General features: G+C 38.1%; 2 protein-coding genes across 4 annotated transcripts in view; one reads left to right on the forward strand and one right to left on the reverse strand.

The window, feature by feature from the left end:
• LOC117405656 (olfactory receptor 1468-like) overlaps positions 1-22192 on the reverse strand; it is a 291007-nt gene that overhangs the window by 150469 nt on the left and 118346 nt on the right. The gene's annotated exons all lie outside the window — the stretch shown is intronic.
• LOC131738043 (olfactory receptor 52J3-like) lies at positions 11250-12731 on the forward strand. Its single transcript, XM_059031041.1, has one exon. It carries the CDS (start codon positions 11336-11338, stop codon positions 12305-12307), a length of 972 nt encoding a protein of 323 aa, XP_058887024.1. The 5' UTR covers positions 11250-11335; the 3' UTR covers positions 12308-12731.

Raw genomic sequence — 22192 nt, forward strand, 5'->3', positions numbered from 1 at the left:
GTATAAAGTATATAGTATAAAATAAATGTGGCTTGACTTTTTAAAATGAGTGGAATTCCATGGAATTAAATTCTATTTCCTTTCATTGCAATTCAAATTCCATTTCTCAATCCTGAAGTTTTTTTCAATTCAAATTCAAATTGAAATTCTTGAATTGAATTGGAATTTACCAACAAATTCCAATTCCATTCAGAATTGACCCCAACCCTGATCTCGGCACTACTTGGGAATTCTGATCCAGAGGACAAGACTTCCAGTCCTGCCTTGCAAAAGCATTCCCAGTATACAAGGTAGAAATTGATCAGACTATTTCTGATACCATATTGCTAGTTGACTAATATAATCTGTATAAGAATATATTTGCTATAATTTAATTGCTATGATATCACTATGCAATATTAAATAAACCGTATAATTGGATACGAATAATTGATACTTGTCATTGTCTTTACTATTCACTATATAATCATATAAGGTTTAGGACTAAGGTATACATTAATCAATTCCCCACACCTGTATGTTATGTACTTTGTAGAAGTAAAAGGTATGGTTTAATCCCTAGTTGTGACGTACTTTTGTTTTCTTTTTCTTAAGAAGACATTTACTTTACAGCATGTAGTTTAGACATTTACAAAAGAAAGCACAGCCTTTCTCAGTAGGACTGAGTTCGTACCACACAAATCACTGTTGTTATTTTAAACTGGTAGACTGATGAAACACACTCTGTTTTTAGCTCTAGTGGAAATTATGCAGTACAATATTTTAGTTTACAAAGTCGTCACTCTCTCTACACAGCAGTGTTGCCAACTTTTCAGATCTGAACGTAGCCAGATCGGCCTCATAAAGTCACTATTTTAAAGCAAAAGTCGCCAAACAATCATAGTACATAGACACACCAACAACTACACATAGTAATGCAGTGGTGTAGTCCTGAATCTAGACGTACCGGAACGCTGGGGGTTGATAGAAGAGCGAGTGTGCCAATGTCATGCAAAAATGGCCTATAAAAAATGTTCACAAATTATTTATAGCATGGCTCAGCTTCAAATTTAAAGTTGGTCTGAAACGTCTAGGTTATATGATTGTGAATAGCAAATGAATATCGAACTTCAAACCAACTTTACCACTGGCAACGCCATGTTGCTGGTTTGTTTAGAACCAGGTTTGTGGTTGTTAAGCCCGTTGCTAAACAAATGACGCATTGACTTTCTTTGCGTATTCAAATGGGGCGGGGCAATATTGGATTTCATTTTAATTGTCCCGACAATGATTCTAAAAGGACTGACAATGATTCTAAAAGGATGTTGCTAATACAGGATAATCTAAATGTTTTGTTGATTTTATATCTCTGAAATTCTCTGATGACTATCCTGGAAATCGCAAGATTTGTAGCTAGTTGCTTTTGACAAAAATTGTCACCAAGTCAGCCCTTAAAGTCACTAGATTTAGTGACAGATTGGCTAAGTTGGCAACACTGCTCCACAGTCATTATTTATGTGATGTAGCACCCAAATACCACGCACATTCCAGACGTTATAGGACGTGCGTGTCTAAAACGTTGTACGACTTCAAAGGAAGGGTAAATCACCTTTTCATGCTGAAAAGCTGTACAATTGACCAAAAACTAATTTTTGTTTTGCATGGAAACATATCCGGAAGTCGCATCGTGTTAGTGTTTTCTTTTTTTTTTTTGTTACGGTACACCATATGTTCAACATTTCAAATTTTTCCCATTTGCATAAAAACTGTTTAATAGATAAGTTGTTTTATAAGCAAGGTTATAAAAAAATACTGAAGCTACTACAAATAAAATAAAAAAAATACCTTTTAAAATAAATACATAAATAACGAAGCTGATTACACTTTGTTCCTTCTTTTTTCTTGAAAGAGCAACAAGTTTATTTTATTACAACTTGTAAGGTTTCGTTATAACTATGTTTTATAGTATTTGATGATTTTTTACTGTAAACTACTCTTTATATTTTCATGTTTTTACTGTTTAATTGTATTTTTTATTAATAACCTGTTTATTTGTTTTATACTTACAGAAAACACAACAAGTAATCAGAGTACAGTAGGACAACACTAATCAACAAATAACAAAGCATGACTAGGGATTGTCCTGTTTAAGAGCCCGCACCCTCAATGCGCCAACATAGTTACATAAAGTATAAACGTACAATCTACCAACAATCCAGAGTAACGTAATGCTGAAGACAAGTAGATAGAAAAAAAGAAAAAAGGAGAAAAATAAATAAAAGAAAATAAGAAATACAAAAATTAAAAAAAGGAAAGGAAAGAGAACAAAATTAGAGAGTAATAGAAAAGAAGAAAAAAGGAAAATAACTCCCAGCTCGGCACTCGCTAACAGCAAAGGGAGGAATCAGGGCACAAACCAAATGAATCTTAAGTTATTAAAGTTCAAGCTGTTCAGTGTAGGACAGAAAGGGTTGCCATGCAGTGCAGAACTTTTTGGTAGACCCACGTAAAGTAAATTTAATTTTTTCCAATTTGAGAAACTGCATGACATCTCCAATCCAACGGCTGTATGAGGGAAGGGCTGACTGCTTCCAATTGAGCATGACAAGACATCTAGCCAACAATGTGGTAAAGACCAAAACATCAGATTGGAATCTAGTTAAAGGGATATCCTCGGGAACTACTCCAAAAAGAGCTATTAAAGGGGATGGGTCAATGGGCAATTCAAAAACATTAGAAATGGTGTCAAAAATACACTTCCAAAAAGGAACAACCTGGAGCATTACCAGAACAAATGAAAAAGTGAAGCAGGTTCTTGTTTGCATCTATTACAAGCTGGGTCTAAATCTGGGTACATTTTTAACATTTACTACTTCATGAAACTCCTCTATTTGTGCCAAAAATTCTAAAGCATAATTTTCATTACTATTCATTTTTTCAAATCTTATTCCCAATAAATCTGCTTTTTCAAGACATGATAGAACTCTCTTTTTCCTCCCTTTACCTGCAATATTCTTAAATTGATCTTGTAACTCTTAATTTCTTATCTGCCATTATTTTTTAACAATATTCTTGCCAGTACTGCCTTTTTCTACTGCTGATTTCTCTGTGCCATTGTTTTAGATTTATTATATTGTATCAGTGTTTCCTTATTCATTTTTTTCTTTCTTTAATGCTTTTTTTTTGTTTTATAACTTCATCACATTTCTTATTCCACCATGGAACTGCTATTTTTTTTTCTTTATTAGAATAGATTATTTTTGCTGCCATATTTAGTCCCTTTATTATGTTCTCGTTAAATTCATCAGTATCTTCTGATATTATTTCAATACTTCCTCAAATTTCACCCAATTAGCTCAATACCTTCCATTTCGTTTTTAATTAATTTTCTATTAATCGTAATGATAATTGGATAATGATCACTACCCATATCATTATCATCCAATATGTTCATCTCACATTTATTAAATCCAACATACTCATTTTCCCTGTTCTTACATTAACACGCATTCATTTTTATTATTTAATATACAGAGGTTCAATTACATCTTCTATCATCCTCCCGTTACCATCTGTAAAACTACTTCCTCATATTGTATGATGACCATTAAAGTCTCCACAAACCACCATTTTTTGCTTTTCTCCTTCCATTAATTGTAATACATCTCCTTTAGTATTTTTTACATGGATTATAGAAATGTATTATTTTCACCTCTCCTTTTTCAGCCTTTTACTACATTAACTTCTAATCTCGTCTCTACCTTACCTTCTGTAAATATCTCAAATCCCAATACAGCACCCCGCCCCTCCTTTCCCACCATCTCTATGCTTTCTAATTAATACAAATCCTGGAATTTTAAAATGAAGCTTTGGAATCAACCATGTTTCTTGTATATATAAAAAATATACATTTATTCTTCTTTCTCAATATATTTCTTATATTCCTGCCCACTTGCAATGAGACTTCTTGTGTTCTACTGCAATATTGTTATAGCCATTATATAATCCCCTCCACCCACTCCCATGTTCACTTCCAATATTTGCATTTACCTGTTCTATGGTCATTCCTGTCATCTCTAGATAGTTTTCTCCTGCTTTATTATTTCTGTTTGTTAACTGTGCAGTTTATCACCTTCACTATGAAATTAATAAACTGTGGGTGACATGTATCAAGCGTTTGCACCAGGCCTTAAAATTGTCCCGTATGTATCACGACACTTTTGGCAGGTTAAGGCGGTGTTAGTACCAGCAAAATGCGCTCCGCCATGCAATGCGCTCCGCCGCTCATTAGCCATGCATTTTAAGAGCTAATTTGTAAATGAAGTCTATGATTTTAAAATGAGATTTACGAAGCGGCAGAACAGCAGTGCCGGCCCTAAAAGGGTCCACAGATAAAACCGATTTCAAATTGGTCTTATTTGGGTGCAAAGAAAAAGTCAGAAAGCAGCTGATAAGAAAAAGCATTATGGCATCAGTCATATAGGGGCCCGGAAAATTCACAATATTTTTAAAAGTAATTCACTAATGACAATAAAAAAATAAATAAATAAATAATAATAAAAAAAAAATACGAATTTCACAGTGTCACAAAACCACCATTTTATAAAATAATAACAATAATAATAGTTATATTTACATTATATTCTATATGTAAGTTGCCTAAAATGTCTTATCATTGATAGTTCATCAAGAACATCACCCAAAAACCAGGGCTAGCAGAGGTACTGTAGCGCTGCTTCTACTTGATAAAATTACTAAATCAATAGGGGAGGTGAAGAGTAATGTAAAAAACTGTAAGGAAAATAAAATGCCTATTTTTTCACGGTAGGCATATAAGAGATGTACTAAAACTGCTGGCAATTGCGACACTTACAATTGCATCAATTTGTTAAGAACTTTTCAAAGCACATTTTAAACAGTTGCAATTGTTGCTGGCATTTCCCAGTCTGCTTTTTCTCATGCATTGCCAGTTGTGCTCAATGCTTTCTTGAGGTAAACACCCAAATACCTATTTTTCCCTAAAAGCAGGATGTACTTACAAGGATTGAAATGACATTTCTGGTTTCAGCAATGTGTTGGGAGCAATAGACTGCACACATGTGCTGCTAACCCCTCCAGCACATTCTGAGCATCTGTACAGGAACAGGAAACACACCTAATCTATTAATGTGCAGGTGGTTTGTAATTGTGCACAGTTTAACACTGCACCACTGACTAACTGAAATAAAAAAAACCTGACAGTATACATTTGGCTTATAGGCTACTCAAGATAATATGAATTAGTGGTATAATGCAAAATGTGTTGCTGGTCCTTTGAAATTCATATCAACAAGGAACTTGCCAATGTGGCACCATAATCTATTTTCTGATAATTGTCTAGGCTACTAACTAAGCCAAGTTTAAAAAAAAAAAAAAACCTATTTTATTTGCATTGTACTCCAATGTGTACAATGCAGCAGCATGGTTTATTTTGTGTTACCGGTAGGCTACAGGCTAAAGTAAAAAGAAAGTGTGCCAGGTATTCATTTGATTTTACTACTGTACTGTATACTGTATAGGACTACTGTATATATTTATATTCATAATGTAAAGTGTAGCTTACCCAAAATACATTAGTACTATTTCAGTGTAATGATTTATACATTTAAAATACATTGAGCACTATAAATGTATGTGTGTGCGATTTTATTGTATTTTTTTAAACCGACAAACATGTCCGGTTTATCGAGGGGCTACTGTATGATTAGGAAGAGCTTTTTGATAGAAGCACATTTTTTATTTGGGGGTGAAGGTGGGGGACCCACTATAGAATCTGATTGGATTAAACTGCCTTTCAATATTTATTTGAAAAAATGTTGCACGACTCTCACACAAAATGTATACTTTGTGAATTGTTGCAATGAAAATGCAATTTGCGGTATATTTTGCGCTGCGACTGGCCCATCTTAGTACATCTATCCCTTAGCTTACAGCAGGTAGTTTAAACGTTTACAACAGTCCTTACTCAGTAGGATTGAGTTCGTACCACACAAATCACTGTTGTTTTTTAAACTGGTGGACTGATGAAACACACTCTGTTTTTAGCTCCAGTGGAAATTATGCAGTACAATATTTTAGTCCATAATGACACCTTAAAACAAAAAAGTGTCATATTGTTTCCAAATTGTTCTGGATCAGAGGTAGAGACTGGGGCACAAACTTGGTACCTCATTTTTATTTTAAAATGAGGCTTTAAAATGGTACATCCCCTATTGAAACTGTCTAATTTATTCATTACTTTTTTTGTTCCTATGTGTTCATTGAAATCCATTATATAAAACCTGGAATAACAATGGAAAATACAGCTTGCATTGAATTGTTTACACATGTAAGATTTGTGGACATGGGTAACAATAAATATGTACTGTCTATTTACAGGTGGAGACTGGAGCACAAACTCCTGTCCGTTCAGTGTCTATACAAAATAGCCCGGCACGTTTCAGCAGACAGTCTATTTAAACAGGATTAAAGACCTGGAATAGCCATGGAAAATGCATCCTTTGTTGAATTGTTTATACTTGTAGGTTTTGGGCACACGGGTAACAATCAATATGTCTATTTTTGTTGTCTCTTTAATAGGGTATCTTTTGATAATTAGTGTTAATTCATGTTTTATATCCATGAGCCTATGTACATCTGTCTCTGTAATGTATTTATGAATGCACTCTTTGGAACAGCTAGGTTGTTTGCTGCATTCTGGGTGGATATTCTCCGACACCCAGGTCATTTCTTATGCATTTTGTTTTGTTCAAATGTATTTTATGAATCTCTATGCTATTATAGAAATGACAGTTTTATCAGTTATGGCCCATGACAGATATGTAGCAGCGTACATGCCTTTACAATACCACACCATAGTGACAATTCCAAAACAATATATTTGATTGCTGGCTGGATCATCCCTGTGTGTTTGATGATCATTTTAGTGGTACTGGCTGTGATGCTTCCTTTATGTGTAAACATCATTGATAAGCTATATTGTCACACCTGGGCAGCAGTCAGACTTTCTTGCACAGGCACGACTGTTAATAATGTATATGCTTTATTTTCAATATATTTATTTTTCATATCTTTTAGTTTTATTTTATACTCTTCGATAAACACACTCAAAGTCTGCAAAAAAAAAGCTCCAAGGTTCATAGGAATAAAGCTCTACAAACCTGTCTCCCACATTTCATTTCATGCAGTACCTTTTATATTAGTATCTTCATAGACGTGATTCAGAGCCGATTCAGCCTTAAGAAACTGTTGTTTGTGTCATCCCCTCACTGGAATTTCTAATTGTCCCCCCTCTTTTAAACACCATTATCTATGATATGACTCTGCCTGTGATACACAAAACAATTATTAAAATATTAAGAAAAAATCTAATTAGTCCAACTGTAACGTATTCAGATTCTTAATAATTAAAAACATTGCTATCCAGTGCTCTATAGAGTCCAGACACAGATTAAACGGGTACAAGCACAGAGCACATTTATTTAAGTATTCGAATACTTCAGACCATACATAGCCTAGTTCAACATTTCTGTTCTGTAACATGCTTTTCACAAAGTCAGGTATGCAGGGCCGGCCTTAAGGCAAGGCAAGCGAGGCGGCCGCCTAGGGACCCCACCCTTTAGAGCTGCCGTGAGATTGAATGTGTTCGTTATGTGCGCGCAAAACACTCGGGGTGCAAAATTGGGGTACCTCATATAGCACCAGCAACATTAAATTCTGGCGCCAGTAGATGTGTTTAGGTAGTAGACTTAACAGGTAACAATACATTGTAAAATAATGTTTCGTGTTCACAAGCCTCTTCATTTATCGCAAAGGTTAAGCTTTGCTAGTTTATAAACACATTTTATTGATTAAAAAATGCTAAAACCAAATCAGTTATTGCAGCTAATGTAAATCTAATCTAACAATGTAGCTACATTCACAAGTTACTGTTTCATTTAATCATTTTGTTAATTATATTTAATTTTTTTTTACCCAGTAAAATACTCTATTTCTGAATGGAATAATATCATAATAATAAAAATTAAACTACATCTACCGTTCTTAATACAAATTATTTTTCTTCTAAGAAATAAATTTAATAACATTACAGGCTGCTATGGATGAGAGATGTCTCCGAATTTCCTTTGGGGTACATTGTGTTAAAAATATTTACTGTAACACAAAACATTAAACACTCATTGAAGAGCAGGGGGATGGGGCTGATTTAGCACCAACAGGCTCTCTGATGGTAAACTTTCAAAACAGTTTAGCACCAATTTTCAAAACGATTTGCACCCCTGACACTGTAGCTGCAGCTCATCATGTCGGCACCTCGCAAGTATGAGTCCTGTGAAAATGCTGCAGGACATGCATGGAAACAGATGAGCCGATACACCATTCCAGTGATGGCTGCTTCTGGTGAATGCAGATTTACTAGGCCAAACTGTCAAATGAGAGATTTGATAAAGAGCTATCCTGCCTCTAAAGCAAGCAAAATGTCTTTGTAATTAATGTTCTTACGTAATTTAGAACATAAAATGAAGAAAGGATTTGATAATGCCCAGTGGTTATATGTTTTTGTTATTATGTATTTACCTGACCTGTCAAAACCCACTTATAGTCAAGCATTACAGTATTTTCAATAAGCCTATTAGGGCACGGTCATTTTAGAAAAAAATATGTGCTATGTTTGAAGTAGACTAGAATCCTGAGCGCTTTGAACTTGTGAATTATATAAAATAATAAAGTCTAACAAACGAAGGTACAGCCACTAATTTATAAAGGTTCATCACAATAGGGAAGGAGATCAATTCAGTCTGTAGTAGTGTGGTGTGAAACAAACCCACTGACCTCCCTTAATACATCCTACTGTCTCACAAAACACCTCTGTGCTCTGTGTCTGACAATCACCCTGGATCGTCCCAGAATGGCCACTTACAGTAAGTCTGTCTCTGCTGTAGCCAGTGGAAGAGGTCCTCAGTGGAGGCTGCTTGATTCCTTGACGTATAGTTTGATCTCAGTTAAAAAGTGTTTAATTTAAGAATGAATGAAAGTGTTAGTGAAGTTCTATCCTCAGTATGTTGGTGCTTTCTGCTTGTATTCCTTGTTTACTTGTCCATGTTAACTTTCAAGAGCTTACTACCTGTAACTGTTACAGCTGTGATGCCTTTGCATGAGAATCAATGTCTAACCCTGAAACCACTTCCAACGACACAAATGTGTACTACAGAAACTTGATTTTTAATAAGAATGAAATTAAAAATATATTGAATATTAACATACTTACGTTTTCTTTACTTATTCAATTATTTGTTTATTTAGCAGATGCCTTTATCCAAGGCAATTTACAGAGACTAGGGTGTGTGAACTATGCATCAGCTGCAGAGTCACTTACAATTACGTCTCACCCGAAAGACAGAGCACAAGGAGGTTAAGTGACTTGCCCAGGGTCACACAATGAATCAGTGGCTGAGCTGGGATTCAAACTGGAGACCTCCTGCTTACATGCCCTTTTCTTTAACCACTGGACCACACAACCTTCTATTCACAATGACGTCACAGAACTCAAAGGTATCAAAAAATGTATTATTCATACAAAGTGTTTAAGCATTCAACATAATGACTAAAGAGTCTATCCTATATTGTGCCTGTACATGCATGGCATAGACATTACACTAGACTGATTTATCAGTGGTCAGGGGCTCTGTGATGCAAGGCTTGTGCTCAGGTGCCTGTAATCTTTCTTGCCACTGTTGCCTTGAGCTCTGCAGGGCAGGATTGTGAACATCAAACATTCCCTTCTGGGTCTGAAAGGTCATGTAAACAGAGCCACTGACTTGCTAATAGATCTTGTTTTCAATGGATTATTCATTAAGCTCCTACATCCCCCTGGATGTTTCAGAGGCAGCACCCCCTCCCCCTCCCCCTCTAAAGGAAGCATATAAAGCTCAGCACATTTCTTCAGACTCAGAAGTACTGTCCACACAGCACTGCATGCTTCCACCAGCAGCTTCTCCTGAGGATCTCTCTGAGAGGTAATTTGAAAAATAATATTTTAATGTTTGTGCGCCTTTAATCTCATGTTATTGTGCTATTGTAAACATGTTATTGGGTCCTGATTCTGTGTATCTTTATTATTTGTTTATTGATTTATTTGGGAGATTCCTTTATCTAAGGCGAGTTACAGGGCAGTACAGGCTTACAAGGTCAATATTTAAATACACTATAGTGCAAATTAAATTACTAAAGTACAATATGTAATAAGATGCAAGTTAGGATGACAGCAATTTATATCTACAGTGAGAGAGTCGTAGTGCAATAATAGTGCATCAGCTGTGCATGTTGTATTTTTATTTTTTTGTTATATATATATATATATATATATATATATATAGTTGTAATACTAGTATTAGTATTGATTAAAATCAAGTATATTCACAAAGCTTAAACTTGTGAGTCATTTAAAGAACGCTAGCTAATCATAGAACTGTTCGAAGCTTCTTTAACAGTCTGAAAAAGTGCATCTTTGCTGCACCCCTAAAACATTGCTGCTCTCTGGCCAATGGAGAAGGGATGTCCAGTTGTTATAATATGTATAATACTGGTAACGTGCTTCAAGCAAGAACTACTTTTTTTGATCTGCTTCCCCAGGAGTTGTGTGTAGTTTTACCCAGATTATATGACTGAGTGCTTAGATTATGGGAGAGCTTGTACAGTTGATGACAGCTCCCAGTGCTGCTTCAGAGAGCAGCAGGAGACTGCCTGTGTAGTTACACAATGACATGAAGGGTTAGGATTTGACAAGATGTGTGTGCCTGCACTTAAATCTACCTTTAGGGAATGTAAACAAGCTTGACAGACCACAGGGTCTGGTTTCTGATGAAGTTCATTACACAGCTTGGTAAACTATAGGACACATGTTGTAAATAGTGGACTAACACTTCAGCAAAACAGGACTGATGTTGAGACACAGCTGTTAAAGAGTAATCACTTGCATATTACAATCTCTGTCTTTTTACATGCATTTGGTTTAGGGTTGAATGTCTTACCATTTAAAGATGACATCTCCTTTTAAATTATGTTGTTATGCTTCAATGCATTTATTCAATTTTAACTATTATGCTTCATCATGTACACTTCAAAATTTAAAAAGGGCATGAATTGGAAAGAGCACAATATATACAGTGATTTCATTATTTGCAGCACAAATGTATCCCCTTTTTAAAATAGGAATATCATATTTAAAGTAATATTAACTGAGATGCTTTAGATGATGTGATAATCAATTGCACAGTTATACCACCTGTATTTTCCCCATTCTAATCTTCATACTAATATGTTTTTTTATGTATTTATTCGCAGGTATTTTCAAGAAACAGCTATGGAGAAAAAGAACTCATCCTACGTTACAATGTTTACCCTTTCTGGATTAAATGAATCAAGCACAAATAAATATATCTATTTTTCTTTCACTCTCCTAGGTTATCTCTTTATCATTTGTGTTAATTTAACTCTAATTGTAATAATAGCTCTAGAAAAGACACTTCATGAGCCCATGTATTTCTTCCTCTGTAATCTGAGTGCTAATGCACTGTATGGAACTGCTGGTTTCTATCCTAAACTACTGTTTGATTTTCTGTCTGATATGCATGTCATCTCATATTCTGGGTGCCTGCTTCAAAGATTTGTCATCTACAGTTTTTCCGCTTGTGAATTATCTAATTTAACAGTGATGGCATATGATAGGTATGTGGCAATATGCAGACCTCTGGAGTACCATGCTATCATGACTTCTTTGACGACTGGTAAATTAATTATTTTTTCTTGGATTTTTCCACTCTGTTGTGTATGTATTGGTACTCTATTGACTTTCAGGTTGCCTTTATGTGGCTCCCACATTGAAAAACTATATTGTGATAACTGGTCAATTGTGAAATTATCTTGTGTAGGGACTACTGTTAACATTGTATATGGATATGTTCTAATATGTATATTCTTTGCACATTTCCTTTTTATTTTATTTTCCTACATGAAAATACTCAGAGCGTGCCGGGCATCTAGTATAGCAATGAGTAAATGTTTGCGGACCTGTTTGCCACATTTGTTGACGGTGATCAATTACATCATTGCCTTGCTTTTTGATTTAATGTACAGTAGATACGGTTCATATGATATTCCACAGGTTTTACACAATCTCCTGTCAGTGGAATTTCTGATCGTCCCTCCTGTTTTCAATCCTATCATTTATGGTTTAAACTTTCAAAAGATCCAGAACAGAGTCACAAGAATGTGCAGCAGATCAAAGTAATTCACACCTAATAGATTCCAGATGTAGTTGCTACTATCGTCTTACATTTATAAGAAATCAAAACTTTAAATAATATATTGTGTTCTGTAATTAATAATAAAGTGCATTAAATATTTTTCGGGAAAGACACACTTGATTGCAATACAAAACTGAAAGTTGAGGTTTAGTAAGATATGTGCTTATACATACAGGATTATTTAATTTGTAATTGACTCTAGAAAGTAACAGAATCAGGTAAGTTACTGTAAATGGACCCTTATGCACTTTTTCAACTTCATTGCAAACCTCTTCCTGAACCCTTCTTGGTTTTGTTAATATAAGCTGAAATGCTTATTTATTAAGGGTCACCCATTTCTGAGGGTAGCTTCACATTTTATATAGAAAAATGTATCATCAAAGGAATCAAATGTATTGCAGGCATAAGACCAGCTTCTGATGTAAAGAAAAGTAATATTTCATAATTGTATTTAATGTAATGTATTTTAAACTTAAATAGTTTATATCCATGTTAAACACAAGTACAGTACATGTGTACGAAGCAAATACATTGTTGGTCTTGTGATTAAAAACAGTAATTCCAGTCAGCCTTTCAAAGCAGATTCATGGACACTTTAATATGCATGTTTTATCATTTCAGAAACAATAAAGAGGTGTATTAAATAAGCCATAATTCATGACATGATTTATATTTGTATATAATGTTTACACTAATGCACAACCTTGAATATCTTGTTTTTATAAATTGGCCTAAATACAATTGAATACATATTTTATGTACTGTATAAATACAATATAATATGGATGTATTTTGTTCATGTATTTGATGTACAAAATGCATCCTTACAGCAAAAATAAGTGTTGCATATTGCAAAGGGAAGCATTAAAATATATAAAGGGAAGCATTAAAAGGTATAAAGAATATATAAAGAGTATATAATATTATATATATATATATATATATATATATATATATATATATATATATATAATATTATATAGTACTGCAATTCAGATGCTTGAAATCAACCTTGCTTCCTTAAAACACAAGCTTGCACGACACTTTTGATTTTAAAAAACTATTTTTCTTTTCCCTAGACGTAACAGCCCTCTGACACAGTTCAGTGAAATGTGGTCGATTGAGCAACATGTACTGAGTAGTGCACATGAAGTTAGCATTAAAGGAGTGATATCCAATCAGGTAGAATGACACAGCAGAAAATATTTTGGTTCTTTGTTTTTTAAAAATGTTAGGATATTTCAAATACACCTCTTCCTGATACCTAATCACTTCATGTCCAATGTTCTTGCTATAATCATACTGTACCATCTAACCCTGAGCACAGGAACTGAATAGATACCTGGTAGCAACAGTGTTATTGTACCAGTGGGTAGCTGTGACTTGGATAACTAGGTTAAGCATTGGCAGATATTTGCTGTAAACAAGTTAGAACACAATGGAACTATATTTTAATATGGCTGTAATAATGATAAAATATAGAAAATAAAAAAATACAAAACTTTGGAAAGTATGTCAAATTTCAACAGGAAAACACTATGGCAACTACAAAAACAAATCACAAAATATGTTGAGTTTTCAATAGTGTTTTCATTTAATAGTAAGCAGTACTGTATACCATTTTGAAATTATCACCCATGATATAAACTATTATTTTGTGTTAATTAACACATTTCATCAAAAATGAACTTGACAGCTCCAAGAAAAGTTTGAAACACATACAGTGAAAGAAATATGCTGTTGATTCATTGCCTTTTAAATGCATTACTCTCCTGTGGGAGGTGTGAATGAAATGTGTGCTAACATGATCCTTTTTCTCAAACAAAGCAAAAATACAGCCCTGACAAAAGTGACACCTCTGGTGGCTGTAGTGCTATTTCATGAAGTCATGTGACTATTTCAAGTCCTCCCCCCCCAAACTGGCACTGGCCTACCACCCTCCAGGCATTCCATTCTTAAATAAGCAACCCCCCGTCTAAATAAAATGATATTTTAAAAAATTTAAAAATAATATTAAGATTATTTTCGGGTATTATCATTCAGTACATGTTTTGTCTTTATATCGCACTGTAAGATATAATACATAAAAGCTATACATAGTACATAATAGCTATACACATGCAACAAAACAAACAAACAAAAAAATGTCCTTTTTTATTATGATATCGTAAAATACGTACCCATAGGTGCTTGTCATTTTGGGAGTTCGTGTATAGAGGCTGTACGCCTTTAAGAAAAAAGGTGGGCTATCAGCTGATGATATACAAATGCTTGCAAGTGTAGAGCAGCACCAGGGTTGCCAGTTCCGCTTTAAAACTGAGGAATTGGGATTCTGTTTCCACGGAGTCGCTTTCAATTTTACCTTGCTGCTTTTTACTGTATTTTGGGCTTCTTTTCAGTCTTGGTCGCTTATGATGAAAATGGTTAACACTGCAAAAGTCTGTTCAATTAAATATCATTCTTGTATACAAAAGCAAAACACATTATCTACCAGTTTTTTGTTTTCTCTGTAAGACTTAGGGTGCGTTGTTAAATTCACTGGTGCATCGCTGAGTCAGAAGTGACATCACTTGATGCTCATGGGTGCAGTGAATTTAACAACAGTTTGGTGAATCAACATAGCTGATAATAATAATGGAAAGATTGCTGCTGCGGCATGCAAGGCTGTGGTGGACCTGTGCGAGCTGAAAGCATATTGGGACGAAGGTTTAGTTATCTTTAAGTTATCCCACTAATTAGGAGCTAGCTTGTTGTTACATTAAAATGTAGAAAGCAGCTAGCCTGCAACTGTACATTTTTATAAATATGAATATATTAATGGATACACTTTCATATACAGATTGCCCACTTTTTGCAACTTTGTAACATATTTGTTTGAAGTATAAAAGGACAAATAACACATACACGAAAAAAAAAAAATCTGTTCTCTCTTTCATATCGAATTCTTGTACCACCGGCTCAGTCGGCTACTCTGGATAAGTTGGCAAATGTGATATTTTTTTACAATATGTTTATTAGCACTGTTATATATTTGTTAAAAATACTCCATTCCCATTTTCAAAAGATTTTAGCATCTCTGAATCTACAATTACATTGAAAATAGTATCTCCTTACAAGACAAACTTCCACAGTGGCAGCAGCCATTTTGGTTTTGCTGCAGTTCACTGACTCTCAAACCAAGACGACATTGCTGCCCTTGAGGTAGGCTGAGCTCACTATACCAGAGCTGCCGAAGGCCCCTTCCTGGGATGACGCACTCGGTCCCGCCCACCGAGGGTATAAAACCGTAACTCACAGGAAGATCTCCCTCTTTTTCCATCAAACCCGTGAGGGCGACTGAAGCAACCTCGTGGTTGGTGGTCGTCTTCTCTTTCAGGGAACCAGGGTTACGGTAAGTAACCTAATGTTCCCTTTCAATTCGAAGACAACCACCAACATTATGTATGGGATAATGTATACCAGAGCCGTCGCGAGGGGGAAGGAACGGCAGCATATGAGGGACGCACAAGCACTGTCTAACCCAGAGATTAGCGGTGTGAACTTACACCCTCAGGGACCCTTGTGCCTACAGAAGGCAAAGCAGGGTCTACCACATTAAGACGGTAGAACCTGGAGAAGGTATGCGGCGTAGCCCAGCTAGCCGCATTACAAATGTCAGACATCGAGGCACCTTTGAAAAGGGCCCAAGATGTAGCCAACCCTCTAGTTGAGTGTGCGGCTACCCTACCAGGTGGGGCAAGCCAGCACCATTATACGCAGTCGAGACTGTGTCCACAATCCAGTGTGACAGACGCTGCTTAGAGAGGGGCTGTCCTAGGGTCCGTGTTCTGTGACAGACAAAGAGCTGGTCAGATTGACACAGAGCTCTTCTCCTAAGCACGTAACATCTCAATGACCGCACTGGACAGATGAAATTCAATCTCTCTTTTAAACCCTTGCTTTGTTAATATAAACTGAAATGCTTATTTATTAAGGGTCACCAATTGCTAAGGGTAGCTTCACATTTTATATAGAAAAATATATTATCAAAGGAACCAAATGTCCTGTATATATATATTGCACATTTATTTTGTACACAATACTACTGCAATTTAGATGCCTGAAATAAACACTTTTGATTGTAATTTTTTTTTTTTTTCCCTAGACGCCACAGCCCTCTGACACAGTTCAGTGAAATGTGGTAGATTGAGCAACACGTACTGAGTAGTGCACATGAAATTAGCATTAAAGGAGTGATATCCAATAAGGTAGAATGATATAGCAGAAAATATTTTGGTTCTTTGTTTAAAAATGTTATTTAGGATTTTTCAAATACACCTCTTCCTGATACCTAATCACTTCATGTCCAATGGTCTAGCTATAATCATACTGTACCATCTAACCCTGAGCACAGGAACTGAATAGATACTTGATAGCAACAGTGTTATTGTACCAGTGATCGGCTGTGACTTGGACAACCAGGTTAAGCATTAGCTCAGGTATTTGCTGTAAACAAGTTAGAAAACAATGGAACTACATTTCAATATGGCTGTAATAATGGTACAATATAGAAAAAAAAAAAAAAACTTTGGAAAGTAGGACACATTTCAACAGGAAAACATTATGGCAACTACAAAAACAAATCACAAAATATGTTGAGTTTTCTAGTTTGATTTCCCAATGGAACTAAGTAGTACTGGATTACAGGCAGACTTTTCCAATCTACTATTATTTTTAGTTTACAGAAGCTTAGAGATTCTATTGGCTTTTTAAAGAGGTCTCGATGTTATTTGTACAGTATCTCAAACTGATTTGTATTGCATTTATTTGAATGAATTGTGCCTGTATTTGCAAACTGGAGGAATAAAGTAAAACAAATAAAAACACCATCTTCCACTACTGAACAATCAATTCAATACCATTGTGAAATTATTACCCATGATATAAACTATTATTTTGTATTAATAAACACATTTAATCAAAAATGAACTTGACAGCTCCAAAAAAGTTTTAAACACATACAGTGAAAAAAAATATGCAGAGCTTGTTGATCCATTGCCTTTTAAATGCATTACTCCCCTGTGAGCGGTGTGAATGAAACGTGTGCTAACAGGATCCTTTTTCTCAAACAAAGCACAAATACAACTCTGACAAAAGTGACACCTCTGGTGGCTGTAGTGCTATTTCATGAAGCCATAAGTGACATCACTTGGTGCTCATCGGTGCGGTGAATTTAACAACAGTTTGGTGAATCAACATAGCTGATAATAATAATAGAAAGGTTGCTGCTGCGGCATGCAAGGCTGTGGTGGACCTGTGCGAGCTGAAAGCTTATTGGGACGAAGGTTTAGTTATCTTTATGTTATCCCACTAATTAGGAGCTAGCTTGTTGTTACATTAAAATGTAGAAAGCAGCTAGCCTGCAACTGTACATTTTTATAAATATGAATATATTAATGGATACACTTTCATATACAGTTTGCCCACTTTTTGCAACTTTGTAACATATTTTTTCAAAGTATAAAAGGACAAATAACACATACACGAAAAAAAAAAAATCTGTTCTCTCTTTCATATCGAATTCTTGTACCACCGGCTCAGTCGGCTACTCTGGATAAGTTGGCAAATGTGATATTTTTTTACAATATGTTTATTAGCACTGTTATATATTTGTTAAAAATACTCCATACCCATTTTCAAAAGATTTTAGCATCTCTGAATCTACAATTACATTGAAAATAGTATCTCCTTACAAGACAAACTTCCACAGTGGCAGCGGCGATTTTGGTTTTGTTGCAGTTCACTGACTCTCAAACCAAGACGACATTGCTGCCCTTGAGGTAGGCTGAGCTCACTATACCAGAGCTGCCGAAGGCCCCTTCCTGGGATGACGCACTCGGTCCCGCCCACCGAGGGTATAAAACCGTAACTCACAGGAAGATCTCCCTCTTTTTCCATCAAACCCCTGAGAGCGACTGAAGCAACCTCGTGGTTGGTGGTCGTCTTCTCTTTCAGGGAACCAGGGTTACGGTAAGTAACCTAATGTTCCCTTTCAATTCGAAGACAACCACCAACATTATGTATGGGATAATGTATACCAGAGCCGTCGCGAGGGGGAAGGAACGGCAGCATATGAGGGACGCACAAGCACTGTCTAACCCAGAGATTAGCGGTGTGAACTTACACCCTCAGGGACCCTTGTGCCTACAGAAGGCAAAGCAGGGTCTACCACATTAAGACGGTAGAACCTGGAGAAGGTATGCGGCGTAGCCCAGCTAGCCGCATTACAAATGTCAGACATCGAGGCACCTTTGAAAAGGGCCCAAGATGTAGCCAACCCTCTAGTTGAGTGTGCGGCTACCCTACCAGGTGGGGCAAGCCAGCACCATTATACGCAGTCGAGACTGTGTCCACAATCCAGTGTGACAGACGCTGCTTAGAGAGGGGCTGTCCTAGGGTCCGTGTTCTGTGACAGACAAAGAGCTGGTCAGATTGACACAGAGCTCTTCTCCTAAGCACGTAACATCTCAATGACCGCACTGGACAGATGAAATTCAATCTCTCATCCTCCATTGAAGCAAACGGAGGTGGATGAAAAGACTCCAGTTCCACAGACTAGTTATTGTGGAAAGCTGTAATCACCTTGGGGAGGAAAGCAGGGTTGATGCACAGCGACACCCTGCTGCCATCCTCCCAAATGCCCATGCAGGAGTTGTGCACAGACAGCGCCTGCAGCTCACTGATCCGCTTAACGGAGGTGATAGCTAAGAGGAAGTCTGTCTTCATAGACAGGTACTTCAGCTCTATGAAGTGTAAGGGCTCAAACGGGGCCTTCATGTGAGCCTCTAGTACAATAGTAAGGCTCCATTCGGGGAGAACAGTCCTCCTAGGAAGGCGTAATCGCCATGCGCTTTTAAGGAAACGGGTAGCCAAAAAATGCGCACCTGGAGACATAGAAACTATGGGGGCATGGCAAGAGATAGCCGCTAATACACCTTCAAGGTGGAAGGTGATCTTCCAGCATCAAGTAATTCTTGCAGAAACTGCAATATGACTGGCATAGGGCAAGTGATGTGGTCATGGTTTCTAGCCAGACACCAAGCATGTAAATACTTCCACTTATAGGTATACAAAGACCCAGTGCAGTCCGCCCTAGCGCTCTGCATTGTACTCACAACCGTGTCCAATAGCCCTAGGGCTAGCCAGCAGCCCCTTACAGGGGCCAGACCCATAGCTGGAACCTGCCTGGTTCCAGGTGCCAAAGAGAGCCTTTCGTCTGACTGAGGAGATCCAAACGAAGTGGAATCTCCCATAGCTGGCTATGCAACAGCTGGCACTGGGTCGAAAACCACATTCTCGTGGGCCACTTGGGAGCCACTAAGAGAAATGATGCTTTCTCTAACCAGACTTTTTCTAGAAAAGCCGGGAGCAGCGGTATAGGCGGGAAAGTGTACAAAAACGCTTTGGCCCACTCGTGGGCTGCTCTCAGCTCCCACACATTTATGTGCAGGGATGTCAGCAAACTCCTCTACCGCCCCCCCAACCAGAGTTGGGTGCTTCTGTCATCACCAGTTGACAGTTGTGTATCAGTCCTATCCTTGCGCCTTGGCTCAGATGAGAGGCTTGCCCCCACCAGCGTAGGGCTTCCCAGCATAGGCGAGACATGGTCAGCTGACGGTGTCTGTTGCGCTTGGGGTGCTGCCGAAGGCACTGAGCCACACTTGGATCGGGCGCTCGTGGAGTAACCCTAGTTGGGTGGGTGAAGAAGCCGAGGCCATCAGACTCAATAGTTTTTAACACAACACCAATTGTACTGTGAACCCTTGTTGAACAGGGCCAGACAGTTGCAAATGGCAGCTACTCTGTCGTCCGACAGGTAGGTTTGCACTGTGTGGGCCACTGCTCCTTCCTGCGACTGGGCAGACTAACCATTCGTTCATTCGCGGAGATACATCCTACGTGCTGGACGAATAGGAACGTGGAATCCGCGTTCTTTCGGTCCAGTGTAATAAACCATTCACCCGGCCGGACAGCATGGCAAGTACGGCAGACGCCAGTGTCTCATTCTCTACCTGCAGAGACACCTTGCGTTCTCGGTGGGAGTGCTGCTGCAATTCCTCAACCGCTGGTCCAAAGTAATGGTCAGGGGAGGGAGGGGCTGCTTTTGAAGGAAGGAGCCACTTTCCCATGGGGCCGCGACATAATCGCATTATGGTCCTCCTCAGCAAAGCTGAAATCCTGTTCCTTAACATCCAGGGCAACCACCGGTGCAGGCGGGGTCAGTTCCGGGGCTGGCATTATCGGCTGAGCTCGGTCCACAACAAGGGCTTGAGCCTGCTGCCTGGCCAGGGGCTCTCAGCGCCGCGTACGGCTCAGCCGTGTATTGAAGCACTCACGCACCAAGGGTGCAGATGCACCGAGGACACTGAGTGAGGTGGAATACAGTACTGGTGAACCGAAGCATCGGGGGCACCGACTGCAGGTGTTATTGACATGCTGTGGCGCTAAGCACCAAGGCATGGAGCATCCAAACACCGAGGGCGCCGAAGTACTGAGAGGCGCCCAGCCTTAACCGTGTGAAGTCAACACAACCCGAGGTAGCGCATAGCATACACCGGGGTGGATACACAGAGTGGATACTCGAGTGGCTGCGGTAGGCAATCAGGAGAGCAGTACAGGGAAGCGCAGACTGCTGCACCATGGTGCAGAGCAGCGATAACCTGGTTCTGGACCGCGTGCAGTCACACAACATGGCAGCACATAGCGTATGCCAGGGTGGAGCACAGGCTCAAGGAGCTGGGGCATGTTATTTCTTTTTAACTGCAAAGGCAGTAATAGGAAAACATACAGGCTTATACACACAGCCATTCAGCTATGGGAGAAACACATTCACCCTGCCAGGCGGGTGACCAAGCTCCCGTGGAAGAATCACGCTTATTATTTATTTCTAACTGCAGGGCAGTCAAGAAATGAATGCACACACACCACATCAAGCTGTGTGGGTAAAAATATCAGTAACCACGGCAACGCGGTTTTGTTTTGTTTTTCCAGCCCACCGAGTATGCGGGCTGAACAAGCCGGTGTATGCAACTCAACAGCGGGGCACAGCAGAGCTGGGTCCTGGTGGATATCATTCTACATTTTCTTTTTAAACTGCAAGGCAGTAAAGAAAAAAACACATATACACACACACAACAGCAAGGTTCTGAGGGTAAAATAGCAGTCACCACGGCAGTGCGTGTAACTGCTTTTAAACAGAGCACTGAGTAGACGGGCTGCAACAAGCCGGCAGAAGCCACTCAACAGCGGGGCCAGTAGAGCTGGGTACCGGTGGAAGTCACACTTGTATTATTTTTCTAAACTTTTTCTAAACTGCAAGGCAGTAAAGAATCAAATACATACACACTCCACAGCAAGCTGTGCGGGTAAAAATAATAGTCACCACGGCAACGCGGGTAACTGATTTTGTTTTGTTTTTATCAGCCCACCGAGTAGGCGGGCTTAACAAGCCGGCGTATGCAACTCAACAGTGGCGCGCAGCAGAGCTGTGTCCTAATGGAGGAATAGCGATAGTATTATTTTTTATATCTAAACTGCAAGGCAGTGAAATAAAACCTCACATACACGCACACAACAGCAAGCTGTGAGGGTAATACAGCAGACACCACGGCAACGCGGGTGCACTGGATTTTTAAGCGCACCGAAGAGGGTGGGCCGAGGCAGTCCAGCAGAGTCAACTCCACAGAGGGGCGGGTCCGGTGGAGGATCACGCGTCTCTTTTTTTTAAACAGCAATAGCAGAGGAAAAACACAAAGCAGCGATCGCTATAAGGTTTTAAGCAGACTGCAATCTTAAGCGAAGTAGGCTGTTACACAGAAAAAGAGTAAACA

Source organism: Acipenser ruthenus, chromosome 9 (genome assembly GCF_902713425.1).
Source record: "Acipenser ruthenus chromosome 9, fAciRut3.2 maternal haplotype, whole genome shotgun sequence".
NCBI classification, from domain to species: domain Eukaryota; kingdom Metazoa; phylum Chordata; class Actinopteri; order Acipenseriformes; family Acipenseridae; genus Acipenser; species Acipenser ruthenus.

Bases quoted from the DNA above. Each gene is read 5' to 3' on its own strand.
- LOC131738043 (XM_059031041.1), top strand. From the start codon at position 11,336: ATGTTTTTTTATGTATTTATTCGCAGGTATTTTCAAGAAACAGCTATG.